Source organism: Delphinapterus leucas, chromosome 2 (genome assembly GCF_059928025.1).
Source record: "Delphinapterus leucas isolate spDelLeu-1000000601 "Yukka" chromosome 2, BTC_Dleu_Yukka2, whole genome shotgun sequence".
Classification (NCBI taxonomy): domain Eukaryota; kingdom Metazoa; phylum Chordata; class Mammalia; order Artiodactyla; family Monodontidae; genus Delphinapterus; species Delphinapterus leucas.
The window spans coordinates 38159899-38176553 of NC_143130.1; the positions used below are offsets into that span (position 1 = coordinate 38159899).

General features: G+C 39.9%; 1 protein-coding gene across 1 annotated transcript in view; it reads right to left on the minus strand.

Annotated features, from left to right (window-relative positions):
• Positions 1-16655, minus strand: part of ADAMTSL3 (ADAMTS like 3) — a 376368-nt gene that overhangs the window by 101187 nt on the left and 258526 nt on the right. Inside the window, 1 exon segment of the mRNA XM_089906711.1 lies at positions 9745-9874. Coding sequence (XP_089762837.1) covers positions 9745-9874 — 130 coding nt within the window.

A 16655-nucleotide genomic window follows, 5' to 3' on the forward strand; every position in this document is an offset into this window, starting at 1 on the left:
TGCACGCAACCCTCAGCCCCCACCAATCTATATTAAGTCCTCACGTTACTCTTGTTCCTGAGACCTTTTCTGTTTCTTTATAGCATTTATTATAATTTAAGTAATATACTTATTTATGTTTCTGTTTGCTTAACTCTTCCTTCTACCCCATTCCAAGACTCAAGTTTAAGGAACCAGTTTACAAAATGACATAGAGCATGATTCCAATTTCGTGGGAAAATATGTTGAGATATTAAACTATATTTTTCACCTCCTGTATTTCCCCTTGTCTCTTACTCCAGTTCACATGGGTAGTCTCCATCTTACAGGGCCTCAGAGGAGGGATGGGGCAGGGGAGGAAAACAGAAACTCCAGCTTTCCCAAAAATATCTGAATCATTGGTTCCAATATTAGAATAAGAAAAAACTGAGAAACCTAAGATAAGTAATTTGGATTACTAAGGTTTTTAATACTTAACATAAGTGCAATTTCCCTAAAGATGAAAGGGAGCAGGCTTCAAGATGGCGGAAGAGTAAGACGCGGAGATCACCTTCCTCCCCACAAATACATCAGAAATACATCTACATGTGGAACAACTCCTACCAAACACCTACTGAACGCTGGCAGAAGACCTCAGACCTCCCAAAAGGCAAGAAACTCCCCACGTACCTGGGTAGGGCAAAAGAAAAAAGAAAAAACAGAGGCAAAAGAATAGGGACAGGACCTGCATCTCAGAGAGGGAGCTGTGAAGGAGGAAAGGTTTCCACACACTAGGAAGCCCCTTCGCGGGCGGACACTGTGGGTGGCAGAGGAGGGAAACTTCGGAGCCATGGAGGACAGCGCAGCAACAGGGGTGCGGAGGGCAAAGCGGAGAGATTCCTGCACAGAGGATGGGTGCCAACCAGCACTCACCAGCCTGAGAGGCTTGTCTGCTCAGCTGCCGAGACAGGTGGGGCTGGGAGCTGAGGCTCAGGCTTTGGAGGTCAGGTCCCAGGGAGAGGACTGGGGTTGGTGGCGTGAACACAGCCTGAAGGGGGCTAGTGCGCCACGGCTAGTCGGGAGGGAGTCCAGGAAAAGTTCTGGAGCTGCCGAAGAGGCAAGGCACTTTTTCTTGCCTCTTTGTTTCCCGGTGCTCGAGGAGAGAGAATTAAGAGTGCCGCTTAAAGGAGCTCCAGAGACGGGCGTGATCCGCGGCTATCAATGCGGACCCCAGAGATGGGCATGAGATGCTATGGCTACTGCTGCCACCACCAAGAAGCCTGTGAGCAAGCACAGGTCACTCTCCACACCTCCCCTCCCGGGAGCTGTGCTGCCAGCCACTGCCAGGGTCCCGGGATCCAGGGACAACTTCCCTGGAGAACGCACGGCGTGCCTCAGGCTGGTGCAACGTCACGCCGGCCTCTGCCGCTGCAGGCCCGCCCCGCACTCCGTACTCCTCCCCCTCCCGGCCTGAGTGAGCCAGAGCCCCCGCATCAGCGGCTCCTTTAACCCCATCCTGTCTGGGCGAAGAACAGAGGCCCTCAGGCGACCTACATGCAAAGGCGGGTCCAAATCCAAAGCTGAACCCCGGGAGCTGTGCAAACAAAGAAGAGAAAGGGAAATCTCTCCCAGCAGCCTCAGGAGCAGCAGATTAAATCTCCACAATCAACTTGATGTACCTGCATCTGTGGAATACCTGAATAGACAACAAATCATCCCAAATTGAGGAGGTGGACTTTGGGAGCAAGGATATATATATTTTTTCCCCTTTTTCTCTTTTTGTGAGTGTGTATGAGTATGCTTCTATGTGTCATTTTGTCTGTATAGCTTTGCTTTTACCATTTGTCCCAGGGTTCTATCTGTCTGGGTTTTTTTTTGTTGTTTCTTTTTTGTTTTCTCTTTTAGTATAGTTTTTAGTGCTTGTTATCATTGGTGGATTTGTTTTTTGGTATGGTTGCTCTCTTCTTCCTTTCTTTTTTTTATTACTTTTTAAATTTTTAAAAAATAATTATTTTTTATTTTAATAACTTTATTTTATTTCATTTTATTTTATTTTTATCTCTTCCTTCCTCCCTTCCTCCCTTTCTCTCCTTCTCTCTTTCTCTCTTTCTTTCTCCCTTTTATTCTTAGCCATGTGGATGACAGGCTCTTGGTGCTCCAGCCAGGCATCAGGGCTGTGCCTCTGAGGTGGGAGAGCCAAGTTCAGGACATTGGTCTACCAGAGACCTCCCAGCTCCACATAATACCAACAACGAAAATCTCCTAGAGATCTCCATCTCAACGCCAAGACCCAGCTCCACTCAACGACCAGGAAGCTACAGTGCTGGACACCCTATGCGAAACAACTGGCAAGACAGGAACACAAGCCCACCCATTAGCAGATGGGCTGCCTAAAATCATAATTAAGTCACAGACACCCCAAAACACACAACCAGACGTGGACCTGCCCACTAGAAAGACAAGATCCAGCCTCATCCACCAGAACACAGGCATTAGTCCCCTCCACCAGGAAGCCTACACAACTCACCGAACCAACTGTAGCCACTTGGGACAGACACCAAAAACAACGGGAACTACAAACCTGCAGTCTGCGAAAAGAAGACACCAAACACAGTAACTTAAGCAAAATGAGAAGACAGAGAAACATACAGCAGATGAAGGAGCAAGGAAAAAACCCATCAGACCTAAAAACTGAAGAGGAAATAGGCAGTCTACCTGAAAAAGAATTCAGAATAATGATAGTAAAGATGATCCAAAATCTTGGAAATAGAATGGAGAAAATACAAGAAACGTTTAACAAGGACTTAGAAGAACTGAAGAGAAAACCAACAATGAAAAGCAACACAATAAATGAAATTAAAAATTCTCTAGAAGGGATCAATAGCAGAATAACTGAGGTAGAAGAATGGATAAGTGCCCTGGAGGATAAAATAGTGGAAATAACTACTGCAGAGCAGAATAAAGAAAAAAGAATGAAAAGAATTGAGGACAGTCTCAGAGACCTCTGAGACAACATTAAATACACCAACATTTGAATTACAGGGGTCCCAGAAGAAGAAGAGAAAAAGAAAGGGACTGAGAAAATATTTGAAGAGATTATAGTTGAAAACTTCCCTAATATGGGAAAGGAAATAGTTAATCAAGTCCAGGAAGTGCAGAGAGTCACATACAGGATAAATCCAAGGAGAAATACGCCAAGACACATATTAATCAAACTATCAAAAATTAACTACAAAGAAAAAATATTAAAAGCAGCAAGGGAAAAACAACAAATAACACACAATGGAATCCCCATAAGGTTAACAGCAGATCTTTCAGCAGAAACTCTGAAAGCCAGAAGAGAGTGGCGGGACATATTTAATGTGATGAAAGGGAAAAACCTACAACCAAGATTACTCTACCCAGCAAGGATCTCATTCAGATTTGACAGAGAAATTAAAACCTTTACAGAGAAGCAAAAGCTAAGAGAATTCAGCACCACCAAATCAGCTTTATAACAAATGCTAAAGGAAATTCTCTAGGCAGGAAGGATGAATGGATACAAAAGAAAGACCCGTATATATGTTGTCTACAAGAGACCCACTTCAGACCTAGGGACACATACAGACTGAAAGTGAGGGGATGAAAAAGGATATTCTGTGCAAATCAAAAGAAAGAAATCAAAGAAATCAAAAGAAAGCTGGAGTAGCAATTCTCATATCAGACAAAATAGACTTTAAAACAAAGACTATTACAAGAGACAAAGAAGGACACTACATAATGATCAAGTGATCAATCCAAGAAAAAGATATAACAATTGTAAATATTTATGCACCCAACATAGGAGCACCTCAATACATATGGGAAATACTAACAGCCATAAATGGGGAAATCCACAGTAACACAATCATAGTAGGGGACTTTAATACCCTACTCTCACCAATAGACAGATCATCCAAATGAAAATAAAAAAGGAAACACAAGCTTTAAATGATACATTAAACAAGATGGACTTAATTGATATTTATAGGACATTCCATCCAAAAACAACAGAATACACTTTCTTCTCAAATGCTCATGGAACAGTCTCCAGGATACATCATATCTTGGGTCACAAATCAAGCCTTGGTAAATTTAAGAAAATTGAAATTGTATCAAGTATCTTTTCTGACCACAACACTGTGAGACTAGATATCAATTACAGGAAAACATCTGTAAAAAATACAAACACGTGGAGGCTAAACAACACACTACTTAATAACAAAGTGATCACTGAAGAAATCAAAGAGGAAATCAAAAAATACCTAGAAACAAATGACAATGGAGACACGACGACTCAAAATCTATGGGATGCAGCAAAAGCAGTTCTAAGAGGGAAGTTTATAGCACTACAATCCTACCTTAAGAAACAGGAAACATCTCGAATAAACAACCTAACCTTGCACCTAAAGCAATTAGAGAAAGAAGAACAAAAATACCCCAGAGATAGCAGAAGGAAAGAAATCATAAAAATCAGATCAGAAATAAATGAAAAAGAAACGAAGGAAACGATAGCAAAGATCAATAAAACTAAAACCTGGTTCTTTGAAAGGATAAACAAAATTGATAAACCATTAGCCAGACTCATCAAGAAAAAAAGGGAGAAGACTGAAATCAACAGAATTAGAAATGAAAAAGGAGAAGTAACAACTGACACTGCAGAAATACAAAAGATCATGAGAGATTACTACAAGCAACTCTATGCCAATAAAATGGACAACCTGGAAGAAATGGACAAATTCTTAGAAAGGCACAACCTGCCAAGACTGAATCAGGAAGAAATAGAAAATATGAACAGACCAATCACAAGCACTGAAATTGAAACTGTGATTAAAAATCTTCCAACAAACAAAAGCCCAGGACCAGATGGCTTCACAGGCGAATTCTACCAAACATTTAGAGAAGAGCTAACACCTATCCTTCTCAACCTCTTCAAAAATATAGCAGAGGGAGGAACACTCCCAATCTCATTCTACAAGGCCACCATCACCCTGATACCAAAACCAGACAAAGATGTCACAAAGAAAGAAAACTACAGGCCAATATCACTGATGAACATAGATGCAAAAATCCTCAACAAAATACTAGCAAACAGAAACCAACAGCATATTAAAAGGATCATACCCCATGATCAAGTGGGGTTTATCCCACGAATGCAAGGATTCTTCAATATACACAAATCAATCAATATGATACACCAAAATAACAAATTGAAGGAGAAAAACCATATGATCATCTCAGTAGATGCAGAGAAAGCTTTCGACAAAATTCAACACCCATTTATGATAAAAACCCTCCAGAAAGTAGGCATAGAGGGAACTTACCTCAACAGAATAAAGGGCATATATGACAAACCCACAGCCGACAACGTCCTCAATGGTGAAAAACTGACATCATTTCCACTAAGATCAGGAACAAGACAAGGTTGCCCACTCTCACCACTCTTATTCAACATAGTTTTGGAAGTTTTACCCACAGCAATCAGAGAAGAAAAAGAAATGAAAGGAATCCAAATTGGAAAAGAAGAAGTAAAGCTGTCACTGTTTGCAGATGACATAATACAATACATAGAGAATCCTAAAGATGCTACCGGAAAACTACTAGAGCCAATCAATGAATTTGGTAAAGTAGCAGGATACAAAATTAATGCACAGAAATCTTCTGCATTCCTATACATTAATGATGAAAAATCTGAAAGTGAAATCAAGAAAACTCTCCCATTTACCACTGCAACAAAAAGAATAAAATACCAACGAATAAACCTACCTAAGGAGACAAAAGACCTGTATGCAGAAAATTATAAGACACTGATGAAAGAAATTAAAGATGATATAAATAGATAGAGAGATATACCATGTTCTTGGATTGGAAGAATCAACATTGTGAAAATGACTCTACTATCCAAAGCAATCTACAGATTCAATGCATCCCTATCAAACTACCACTGGCATTTTTCACAGAACTATAAAAATATCACAATTTGTATGGAAACACAAAAGACCCCGAATAGCCAAAGCAATCTTGAGAAAGAAAAACGGAGCTGGAGGAATGAGGCTCCCTGACTACAGACTATACTACAAAGCTACAGTGATCCAGACAGTATGGTACTGGCACAAAAACAGAAATATAGATTAATGGAACAGGATAGAAAGCCCAGAAATAAACCCACACACATATGGTCACCCTATTTTTGATAAAGGAGGGAAGAATATACAATGGAGAAAAGACAGCCTCTTCAGTAAGTGGTGCTGGGAAAACTGGACACCTACATGCAAAAGAATGAAATTAGAACACTCCCTAACACCATACACAAAAATAAACTCAAAATGGATTAAAGGGCTTCCCTGATGGCGGAGCGGTTGAGAGTCCACCTGCCGATGCAGGGGTCACGGGTTCGTGCCCCAGTCTGGGAAGATCCCACATGCTGTGGAGCCGCTGCGCCTGTGAGCCACGGCCGCTGAGTCTGCACGTCCGGAGCCTGGGCTCTGCAACAGGAGAGGCCACAGCAGTGAGAGGCCCACGTACCGCGAAAAAAAAAAAATGGATTAAAGTCCTAAATGTAAGGCCAGACACTATCAAAATCTTAAAGGAAAACATAGGCAGAACACTCTATGACACAAATCACAGCAAGATCCTTTTTGACCCAACTCTTAGAGAAATGGAAATAAAAACAAAAATAAACAAATGGGACCTAATCAAAGCTTTTGCACAGCAAAGGAAACCATAAACAAGACCAAAAGACAACCCCCAGAATGGGAGAAAATATTTGCAAATGAAGCAACTGACAAAGGATTAATCTCCAAAATTTACAAGCAGCTCATGCAGCTCAATAACAAAAAAACAAACAACCCAATCCAAAAATGGGCAGAAGACCTAAATAGACATTTCTCCAAAGCAGATATACAGATTGCCAACAAACACATGAAAGAATGCTCAACATCATTAATCATTAAAGAAATGCAAATCAAAACTACAATGAGGTATCATCGCACACCGGTCAGAATGGCCATCATCACAACATCTACAAACAATAAATGCTGGAGAGGGTGTGGAGAAAAGGGAACAGTCTTGCACTGTTGGTGGGAATGTAAACTGGTACAGCCACTATGGAGAACAATATGGAGGTTTCTTAAAAAACTACAAATAGAACTACCATACGACCCAGCAATCCCACTACTGGGCATATACCCTGAGAAAACCATAATTCAAAAAGAGTCATTTACCACAATGTTCACTGCAGCTCTATTTACAACAGCCAGGACACGGAAGCAACCTAAGTGTCCGTCGACAGATGAATGGATAAAGAAGATGTGGCACATATATACAATGGAATATTACTCATCCATAAAAAGAAGCGAAATTGAGTTATTTGTAGTGAGGTGGATGGGCCTAGAGTCTGTCATACAGAGTGAAGTAAGTCAGAAAGAGAAAAATACCGTATGCTAACAAATATATATGGAATCTAAAATAAATAAATAAATAAAAGGTCATGAAGAACCTAGGGGCAAGACGGGAATAAAGATGCAGACCTACTAGAGAATGGGCTTGAAGACACGGGGAGGGGGAAGGGTGAGTTGGGACTAAGTGAAAGAGTGGCATGGACATATACACACTACCAAATGTAAAATAGATAGCTAGTGAGAAGCAGCAGCATAGCACAGGGAGATCAGCTCGGTGTTTTGTGACCACCTAGAGGGGTGGGATAGGGAGGGTTGGAGGGAGGGAGACCCAAGAGGGAAGTGATATGGAGATATATGTGTAACTGATTCACTTTGTTATAAAGCGAAACTAAGACATCATTGTAAAGCAATTATACTCCAATAAAGGTGTTACAAAAAAAAAAAAAGATGAAAGGGACGTTCCAACTGGATATAGCCTCAGCACCACCTCCCATATACTTGATGTTCTTGGACAGCTCCGGACAGACTTGACAAAGTGGGCATCCTGACGCCCAGTTAGATCCTAATAGTCTTACTGTATTGTCTCTTCTGCAATTTTCTGTTAGTGTTCTGGTACGGATGACTCTGGAATTCAGAAACCTGGGGGTGGAAATGAGATGTCCAGGAAAGAAGATTTCCCTATGCTGTTTCTGGGTCTTGCTCTCCAAAGTACATTTGTAGGTCTTTACTGCCTCCTCTCAGCTGAGCACAGCAAGACGGTTCTAACGCAAGTCAAGAAGTTCCCCGTATTTCCTTAGCCGACAACTTAAGTCAGAAATATTGCAGTGGACCACATCTTTATCCATTCCTCTGTTGATGGACATTTAGATTGCTTCCATGTCCTAATGAGAACCTACTGTATAGCACAGGGAACTCTACTCAATGCTCTGTGGTGACCTAAATGGGAAGGAAATCCAAAAAGGAGGGGATATATATGTATACGTATAGCTGATTCATTTTGCTGTACAGCAGAAACTAACACAACACTGTAAAGCAACTATACTCCAAAAAAATTTTTTTTAAAAAGAAATACGGCTAGATAAAACCCTGTGCCTGGCTCACTGCAGGTGTGGTCTCCCCAGGGATGAAGCATGCATTGAGCTGGCCTCTTCCCAAGACTCTGTAGGTTAGAGAGCAAGACCCACAAGGAAAGGGCCCATCTGTGGGATACATAAGACTGGATCTCCAGGATGCCCTGACTTATTTGATCCTCACCCTCACCACTTCAGACCAGGAAGGCAGGAGTTTCTACCTCATAGCCAACACATCTCATGGAATCAAAATCAGAAAGATCAAGAGAATTCCAGAAGCACAACTTATTTCCTGAATAAACATAAAAACCTACCCTTACTCCCGTATGGCACAGGACACAAACTTCCTCAATTACTTAGGATCCTAGACATAACTAAACTCACCTTTAGTGAATACAGGTACCTCATCAGATGGGTGATATAATTACTAAGAGGCAGGAAAGAGAATCTGGCAACAAGAGAGAGGAGGTGATTGGGAAGGGGATTTAAATTCTTGGTTTTAAATTTATCACAGAAGAGTGGTCAAGATCATAAAGGTAAAGGATAGAGAAGAGAAAAAAATGGGGCCTGGATTTTGGAAGGTCTTGTGTGAGAGACCAGTGATGTTGAGTTATAATCCTCTGTAGCCAGCAACACGCAGGGATAGAGGAACAGGGGGAAAACCTACCCTTCCTTCTGATAAAATTCCCCAGGATCTTAAAAGGACTTGTGAAAGGAAGCAGATTAACTTTTAAGTTCAAACTTGGAGACCAAAAATAAGTCAACCTCGCCTACTCTTTGGGGCCTGTAACATTACACCCCATAATCTGAGATCTATGGTAAATCGTGGGAAGGTAAGAACACACTGGTGTGAGTTCTAGGTAACAAATAGGAGATCACTCAGTCATTCAGCAAATATGGATTTAGCACCTACTGTGTACCAGTGCCAACCCGACCTCAGATCCTGTGCTCTTGGATGTGGCTCTGGGCACAGAAATGTTCTTGAGGAGACAGACAGGAGACAGGACAAAACTGCTGACCTCATGGTTTTGTCAGCAGCAGGCCAGTTCATGTTCATTCATGTTTGATGCAAACAAAAGTCAGACTAAAGGGGTTTCCTGCTGAACCTGGCAGCATCTGTGCATCTTAGCAAGAATTTGGCTGGGGCATAACTTGAACAGAGAAGGGAGAACTCCGACGTAGGCCAGGCTGATCTACTTTGGGTCGACCCGCCAGTCTCAATGCACACACGTGTTTCTCTGCAAGGGAGGGTGTTACCATTCAGACGGTGTGTCCTGGGAGCATGAGACAGCACATACCTGGGTGGGCAGGGTTCCGTGTTACAAGCCTGACTCATTGCTGGAGGACGGTGGACCATATCACACAAGGAGTCGTTGACCGTCTGCTGGGTCTGGATGTGTAAGCACACTGCAATGGCTTCTTGATAGCCTGGAGGGTGGAAAGAGAAAAAGTGCAAATGACTTAGAATAACTCATTGTGGGGAAAAAAGAAAACAGGGTCTTGAGACTTCTCGTTCTTAAGCTACTGCCCTTTTGACCATATTATGTGGCTGCAGGCTGCATTTCAGGGTACACGTGGAGCAAACGACTTTGCATTTTGCAAAGTCTCCCAGTCTTTGATATTCTCTCCGTCACCTTTTAAACTCAGTCCCTCTACTGTCCCTCCCCCAAATATACTCACTTTAAGACATTAAGGAGCATCCCGACTCCCCATCCACCTTCAGACTGGCCTGCATTCCAAATATACTCAAAGCTAGGAGGTCCCTCAAGTGAATCATCAAAGTGTTCCTTCCAAACATATACAATAATTTCCCAAGAGGAATTTTCATATCAGCTCCTAAAGAATAACACTTTCTTTATATCATTGAATATGTGCTAAATTTGGTGTATAACCCTTATTAAAATGTTCATTAGAGTTGGAGTTCCTGTTCACTAATACTATCATTAGTAATATTTCTATTACTAGCAAAAACAACAGCAATGCCTCCCATTGGGAAAGTGATTTGCAGTGTATGAAGTGCTTTCAAATACACTACTTGAGCCCACCATAATCTTGTGAGGTCAAAAGAATGGTATCATTATCTCCATTTTATTAATTTAATCATAAGGAAACAGTTGAGAGAGAAATGAAGACCGCAAAAGAGTGGTAGATTCAAAACTGAAAATCAGATTTCCTGCTTCCGAATTCAGTGGTCTTTCTTTTGTACCCGAGGGATTCCAAAATGCAATACAGCCAACCAGCTTCCCTGTTCAAATATGAACTTTCACAGGCACATTTTTCCTTTGAGGCTAGACAGGTCTGTCTGACCCCAAAGCCCATGTCTCAACCACTCTTCTTTTTTTGTTGAGACAAAAAAAAAAATTATTGGAAAATCAGAACTGAACAAAATATAAATGAAACTTTTGATGAAAAAAATCAAATGAAAATTGTAATAGCGACTGACTATGCTATTTGAAATACGCAAATGTATTCAGTTTCATGCAAAAATGTGTGTTCCATTATGTTATATGATTGTGGTTCTTTTTCCAAATGCCATGTTTCAATTCAACCATTTTACAATATTTTGCAGAATGCAGTACAGGCCAAAAGTATATATAAAATATGTATTTGAGATGTTCAGTTCTTTTCACTAAATTTTCTTTTGCTTTCTTCAGTTGTAATCTTATGCTCCCATCCATGGCAGGATGCAGTCTTAAATCTCCATGCATCTTCCATGAACCTTTTTCTTTTTTTAAATAAACAGTGGCTACCTGAAATACAAGGAGACACTGCTACAACATCACACCTTGGGTTCTCACCAGCAAATGTCAAACTTTCTTAGTGACTTTACAGATGTTCATTTTCTAGCAGGTTTCATTTCTTTTTAATCTGAGAAAAATTCAGTTATCTTTCACATATATTTTAATTTGTAATCAAAATTATTTAGAAACTACACTTAGAGACTATTTTGAAATGTTTTCTGGAGATTGAGGGGGTGAGTCTGAAAGCACCAAAGTTATCTCATTTTAACCATTTTGATGGAATTTCACAACATTTGTGACAAATCTTTGGGTCTTAAAGCAACTTTACTCAAAAAATATAAAAGTTTAATAGGCGATTTAGGACACTTATTGAGGTAGAATGCATTTTCCAAAGACGGCCACGAGAATATGTCCCTTCCCACGTACTGGGCCTACAATATGACTTCACCACTTTTCACTTCACGAGGTTTGAGTAAACCTTTATCCTCAAAAGTAAAAATTATAAAAATAAGTTGACTTCATCTTATACTTAAAATGTGGATAGTAATCGCAAATATGCATTTAGAAGTCATAAAATAAATCAAGTGTTGAAATTTCGATGTAATTTTTCTAATAAATTCCTTTGGTAGCATGAGGCAACATCCTTCACTTCACATTTGACTTCTACAATGTCATAGTAAGAGGGTTGTTTTTTCTTTGGCAAAAAAATATCCAAAGCCTACATCAAGAAATGAATTCATAATTAAAGGGTAAAAACACAGAATCTATGATGGGAAGCAGAGCCAATAAATGAGCTAATACATTCCCTTTTGTTGGTTTAAGGTTAGTTTGAGTTGGATTTCTTGCAAACAAATCTTGACTAATTCAACATGCCAAGTAACGTCACACACACACAGACACACACACACACCCCCAGTAAGAAATACTTGGAGCAATAAAAAAATCTATAGTCAGAACCTTTAAGATGACACACACTATTTAATATATCAAATTATTTTTCAAAGTGGGAAAATGATTTGAATAAGAAAATTATGTTGATAAAATACCAAATAGCCTTGGCCCTTAGAAACAGATGTAATATGCTCTTTTTAAGCACCAGTGGAACATTAACAAAAATTGATCCTATATGAGTCTATAAAGAAAACTGCACTAAATTCCAAAAGCCAGAAATTATGCAAGTAACATTCTTGACCATAATAGAGTCCAACTATAAATGAATAATAAACAATTAACCCACCCCCCAATCCAAACATTAGAATTTTTTAAAAGTCATTTCCTATAAAACTCCTAGGTCAAAAAGAGTGACTAGGTTACACATTATTTGTGACAAGAAAAAAAGAGAAGAGGAAGCCTTAAAGCAACTTGAGACTAGATGAACATCTCTTGATGATGGTTTTAATATCATGAAATAGATGATGTTTTTCCAAGAAAATCTAAATTATGAAATCCACTTTAAAATTAAGACCTTGTATATAACAATAAGCAGGAGGGAAACTTGAAAATGATGTTAATGACCCAGCCACGATGCTCCCCCCTCAATCCTGCCCCCAAGAGGGAAAAGCAAGAACTGACTTTAGACAGTTATAGACACAAATTCTTTCAAACTTTTAAACCAGATAGCTTCTATGATATGAACTATTTAAGATTATTAAAAGGTATGGAACACTGCAAGTCATCTCACAAAACTAGTATAAAACTGATGACAAAAATCTATAAAAGAAAAAAAAACCCAGGTCTACTTCATATAGTGTTGCCTTATACAATGCTATATGACAGATGCAAGCCTAGGGCCATATTGAAAAGAACAGTTAGCATAGGTTTTTCCCTCTGCTGATTAGCCAGTATGATAGAATAAATACTACTATAAGCTCCCAGGTAATGAAAAAAAGTAGAACCATAATATGGTATGGACCCAGAGGAGTGCCATTTTGGTAATGAAAACGCAAGTTTTATAGCACTCCAAATAGGTGAGTTCTTTTTAGGAGCCAGATGAGAAGACAGCTGGTAAAAATTAAGGACTGTTGAAAGCCATTTGGCCTTATGAAGGGCATCATAAACATCACTGGAGCCTGAAAAGAAGTGACCAATTATATCAAGAGTAGCTGGAAGAAACTACAGCTAGAGGCCTGTTATGATTTGAAGGGATTTGAAGAGAACAAAACAGGTATTGCTGATGTACCATGTCGGGAACACATCTCCATAGGAAGTATGCTAAAATGAGCCCATAGTGGGCCAAATCAGCTTGCAGTCCTACTTTCCCATTTGCAGGAAGGCATTCTTGTACTCCACCACGCTCAATAGATGATACCTACGTGCATCAATATCATCCATACATGCATGGAAAACCCTAAATTAAATACTAGCACATTGTAATCAAGTCAAAAGTATAATAAAAGAATACTACATGTGACCTCAAACAACTGGGCATTCACATACCAAATCACTCACACACAAATATTCACACACACTCAAACAGAAACAACCAGATAGGAACTTCCTGCGATCAAGCAGATAAACCCACCCACCCTGACATCCATCCTCGCCTTTCCCTTGCCAGTTTCCATTAGGAGCTGCTCCTGCAACTATTTAAGACTGAGCTCCACAACCAGGCTATGAATTTCACTCCCTGGCATCTTAGGACATTTCTTGATACTTTGCCTTTTGCTGTCATTCTGGAACTTTCTCCTTGCCTTTTTTTTGTATGTGTATATTTATTTTATTTTATTTTACTTTTAACATCTTTATTGGAGTATAATTGCTTTACAATGTTGTGTTAGTTTCTGCCGTATAACAAAGTGAATCAGCTATATGTATACATATATCCCCATATCCTCTCCCTCTTGCGTCTCCCTCCCACCCTCCCTATCCCACCCCTCTAGGTGGTCACAAAGCACCGAGCTGATCTCCCTGTGCGATGCGGCTGCTTCCCACTATTTTCAATTGGTAGTGTGTATATGTCCATGCCACTCTCTCACTTTGTCCCAGCTTACCCTTCCCCCTCCCCATGTCCTCAAGTCCATTTTCTACGTCTGTGTCTTTATTCCTGTCCTGCCCCTAGGTTCTTCAGATCCGTTTTTTTTTTTTAGATTCCATATATATGTGGTAGCATACAGTGTTTGCTTTTCTCTTTCTGACTTACTTCACTCTGTATGACAGGCTCTAGGTCCATCCACCTCACTACAAATAACTCAGTTGCGTTTCTTTTTATGGCTGAGTAATATTCCATTGTACACGTGCCACATTTTCTTTATCCATTCATCTGTCGATGGACACTTAGGTTGCTTCCATGTCCTGGTTATAGTAAATAGAGCTGCAGTGAACATCGTGGTACATGACTCTTTTTGAATTATGGTTTCCTCAGGGTATATGCCCAGTAGTGGGATTACTGGGTCATATGGTAGTTCTATTTTTAGTTTTTTAAGGAACGTCCATACTGTTCTCCATAGTGGCTGTATCAATTTACATTCCTACCAACAGTGCAAGAGGGTTCCCTTTTCTCCATACCCTCTCCAGCATTTATTGTTTGTAGATTTTTGGGTGATGGCCATTCTGACCAATGTGAGGTGACACATTGTAGTTTTGATTTGCATTTCTCTAATGATTAATGATGTTGAGCATCCTTCCATGTGTTTATTGGAAATCTGTATATCTGCTTTGGAGAAATGTCTATCTAGGTCTTCTGCCGATTTTTGGATTGGGTTGTTTGCTTTTTGATACTGAGCTGCTTATACATTTTGGAGATTAAACCTTTCTCAGTTGCTTCATTTGAAAATATTTTCTCCCATTCTAAGGGTTGTCTTTTCGTCTTGTTTATGGTTTCCTCTGCTACGCAAAAGCTTTTAAGTTTCATTAGGTCGCATTTGTTTATTTTTGTTTTTATTTTCATTTCTCTAAGAGGTGGGTCAAAAAGGATCATGCTGTGATTTATGTCATAGAGTGTTCTGCCTATGTTTTCCTCTAAGAGTTTTATAGTGTCTGGTCTTACATTTGGGTCTTTAATCCGTTTTGAGTTTATTTTTGTGTATGGTGTTAGGGAGTGTTCTAATTTCATTCTTTTACGTGTAGCTGTCCAGTTTTCCCAGCACCACTTATCGAAGAGGCTGTCTTTTCTCCATTGTATATTCTTCCCTCCTTTATCAAAGATAAGGTGACCATACATGCATGCGTGTATCTCTGTGCTTTCTATCCTGTTCCATTGATCCATATTCTTGTTTTTGTGCCAGTACCATACTTTCTTGATTACTGTAGCTTTGTGGTATAGTTTGAAGTTAGAGAATCTGATTGCTCCAGCTCTGTTTTTCTTTCTCAAGATTGCCTTGGCTATTCGGGGTCTTTTGTGTTTCCATACAAATTGTGATATTTATTGTTCTAGTTCTGTAAAAAATGCTATTGGTAGTTTGATAGGGATTGCACTCAATCTGTAGATTGTTTTGGGTAGTATAGTCATTTTCACAATGGTGATTCTTCCAACCCAAGAACATGGTATATCTCTCCATCTGTTTGTATCATCTTTAATTTCTTTCATCAGTGTCTTATAGTTTTCTGAGTACAGGTCTTTTGTCTCCTTAGGTAGTTTTATTCCTAGGTATTTTATTCTTCTTGTTGCAATGGTAAATGGGAGTGTTTCCTTAATTTCTCTTTCATATTTTTCATCATTAGTGTATAGGAATGCCAGAGATTTCTGTGCATTAATTTTGTATCCTGCTACTTTACCAAATTCATTGATTGGCTCTAGTAGTTTTCTGGTAGCATCTTTAGGATTCTCTATGTATAGTATCATGTCATCTGCAAACAGTGACGGTTTTACCTCTTCTTTTCCAATTTGGATTACTTTTATTGTGGCTAAAACTTCCAAAACTATGTTGAATAATAGTGGTGAGAGTGGGCAATCTTGTTTTGTTCCTGATCTTAGTGGAAATGGTTTAGTTTTTCACCACTGAGGACGATGTTGGCTGTGGGTTTGTCATATATAGCCTTTATTATGTTGAGGTTGGTTCCCTCTATGCCTACTTTCTGGAGGGTTTTTTTTTTTTTTTTGCAGTACGCAGGCATCTCACTGTTGTGGACTCTCCCGTTGCGGAGTACAGGCTCCGGACGCGCAGGCTCAGCGGCCACAGCTCACGGGCCCAGGCACTCCGCGGCATGTGGGATCTTCCTGGACGGGGGCACGAACCCGTGTCCCCTGCCTCGGCAGGCGGACTCTCAACCACTGTGCCACCAGGGAAGCCCTCTGGAGGGTTTTTATCATAAACTGGTGTTGAATTTTGTCGAAGGCTTTTTCTGCATCTATTGAGATGATCATATGGGTTTTCTCCTTCAATTTGTTAATATGGTGTATCACATTGATTTGCATATACTGAAGAATCCTTGTAATCCTGGGATAAACCCCACTTGATCATGTTGTATGATCCTTTTAATGTACTGTTGGATTCTGTTTGCTAGTATTTTGTTGAGGACTTTTGCATCTA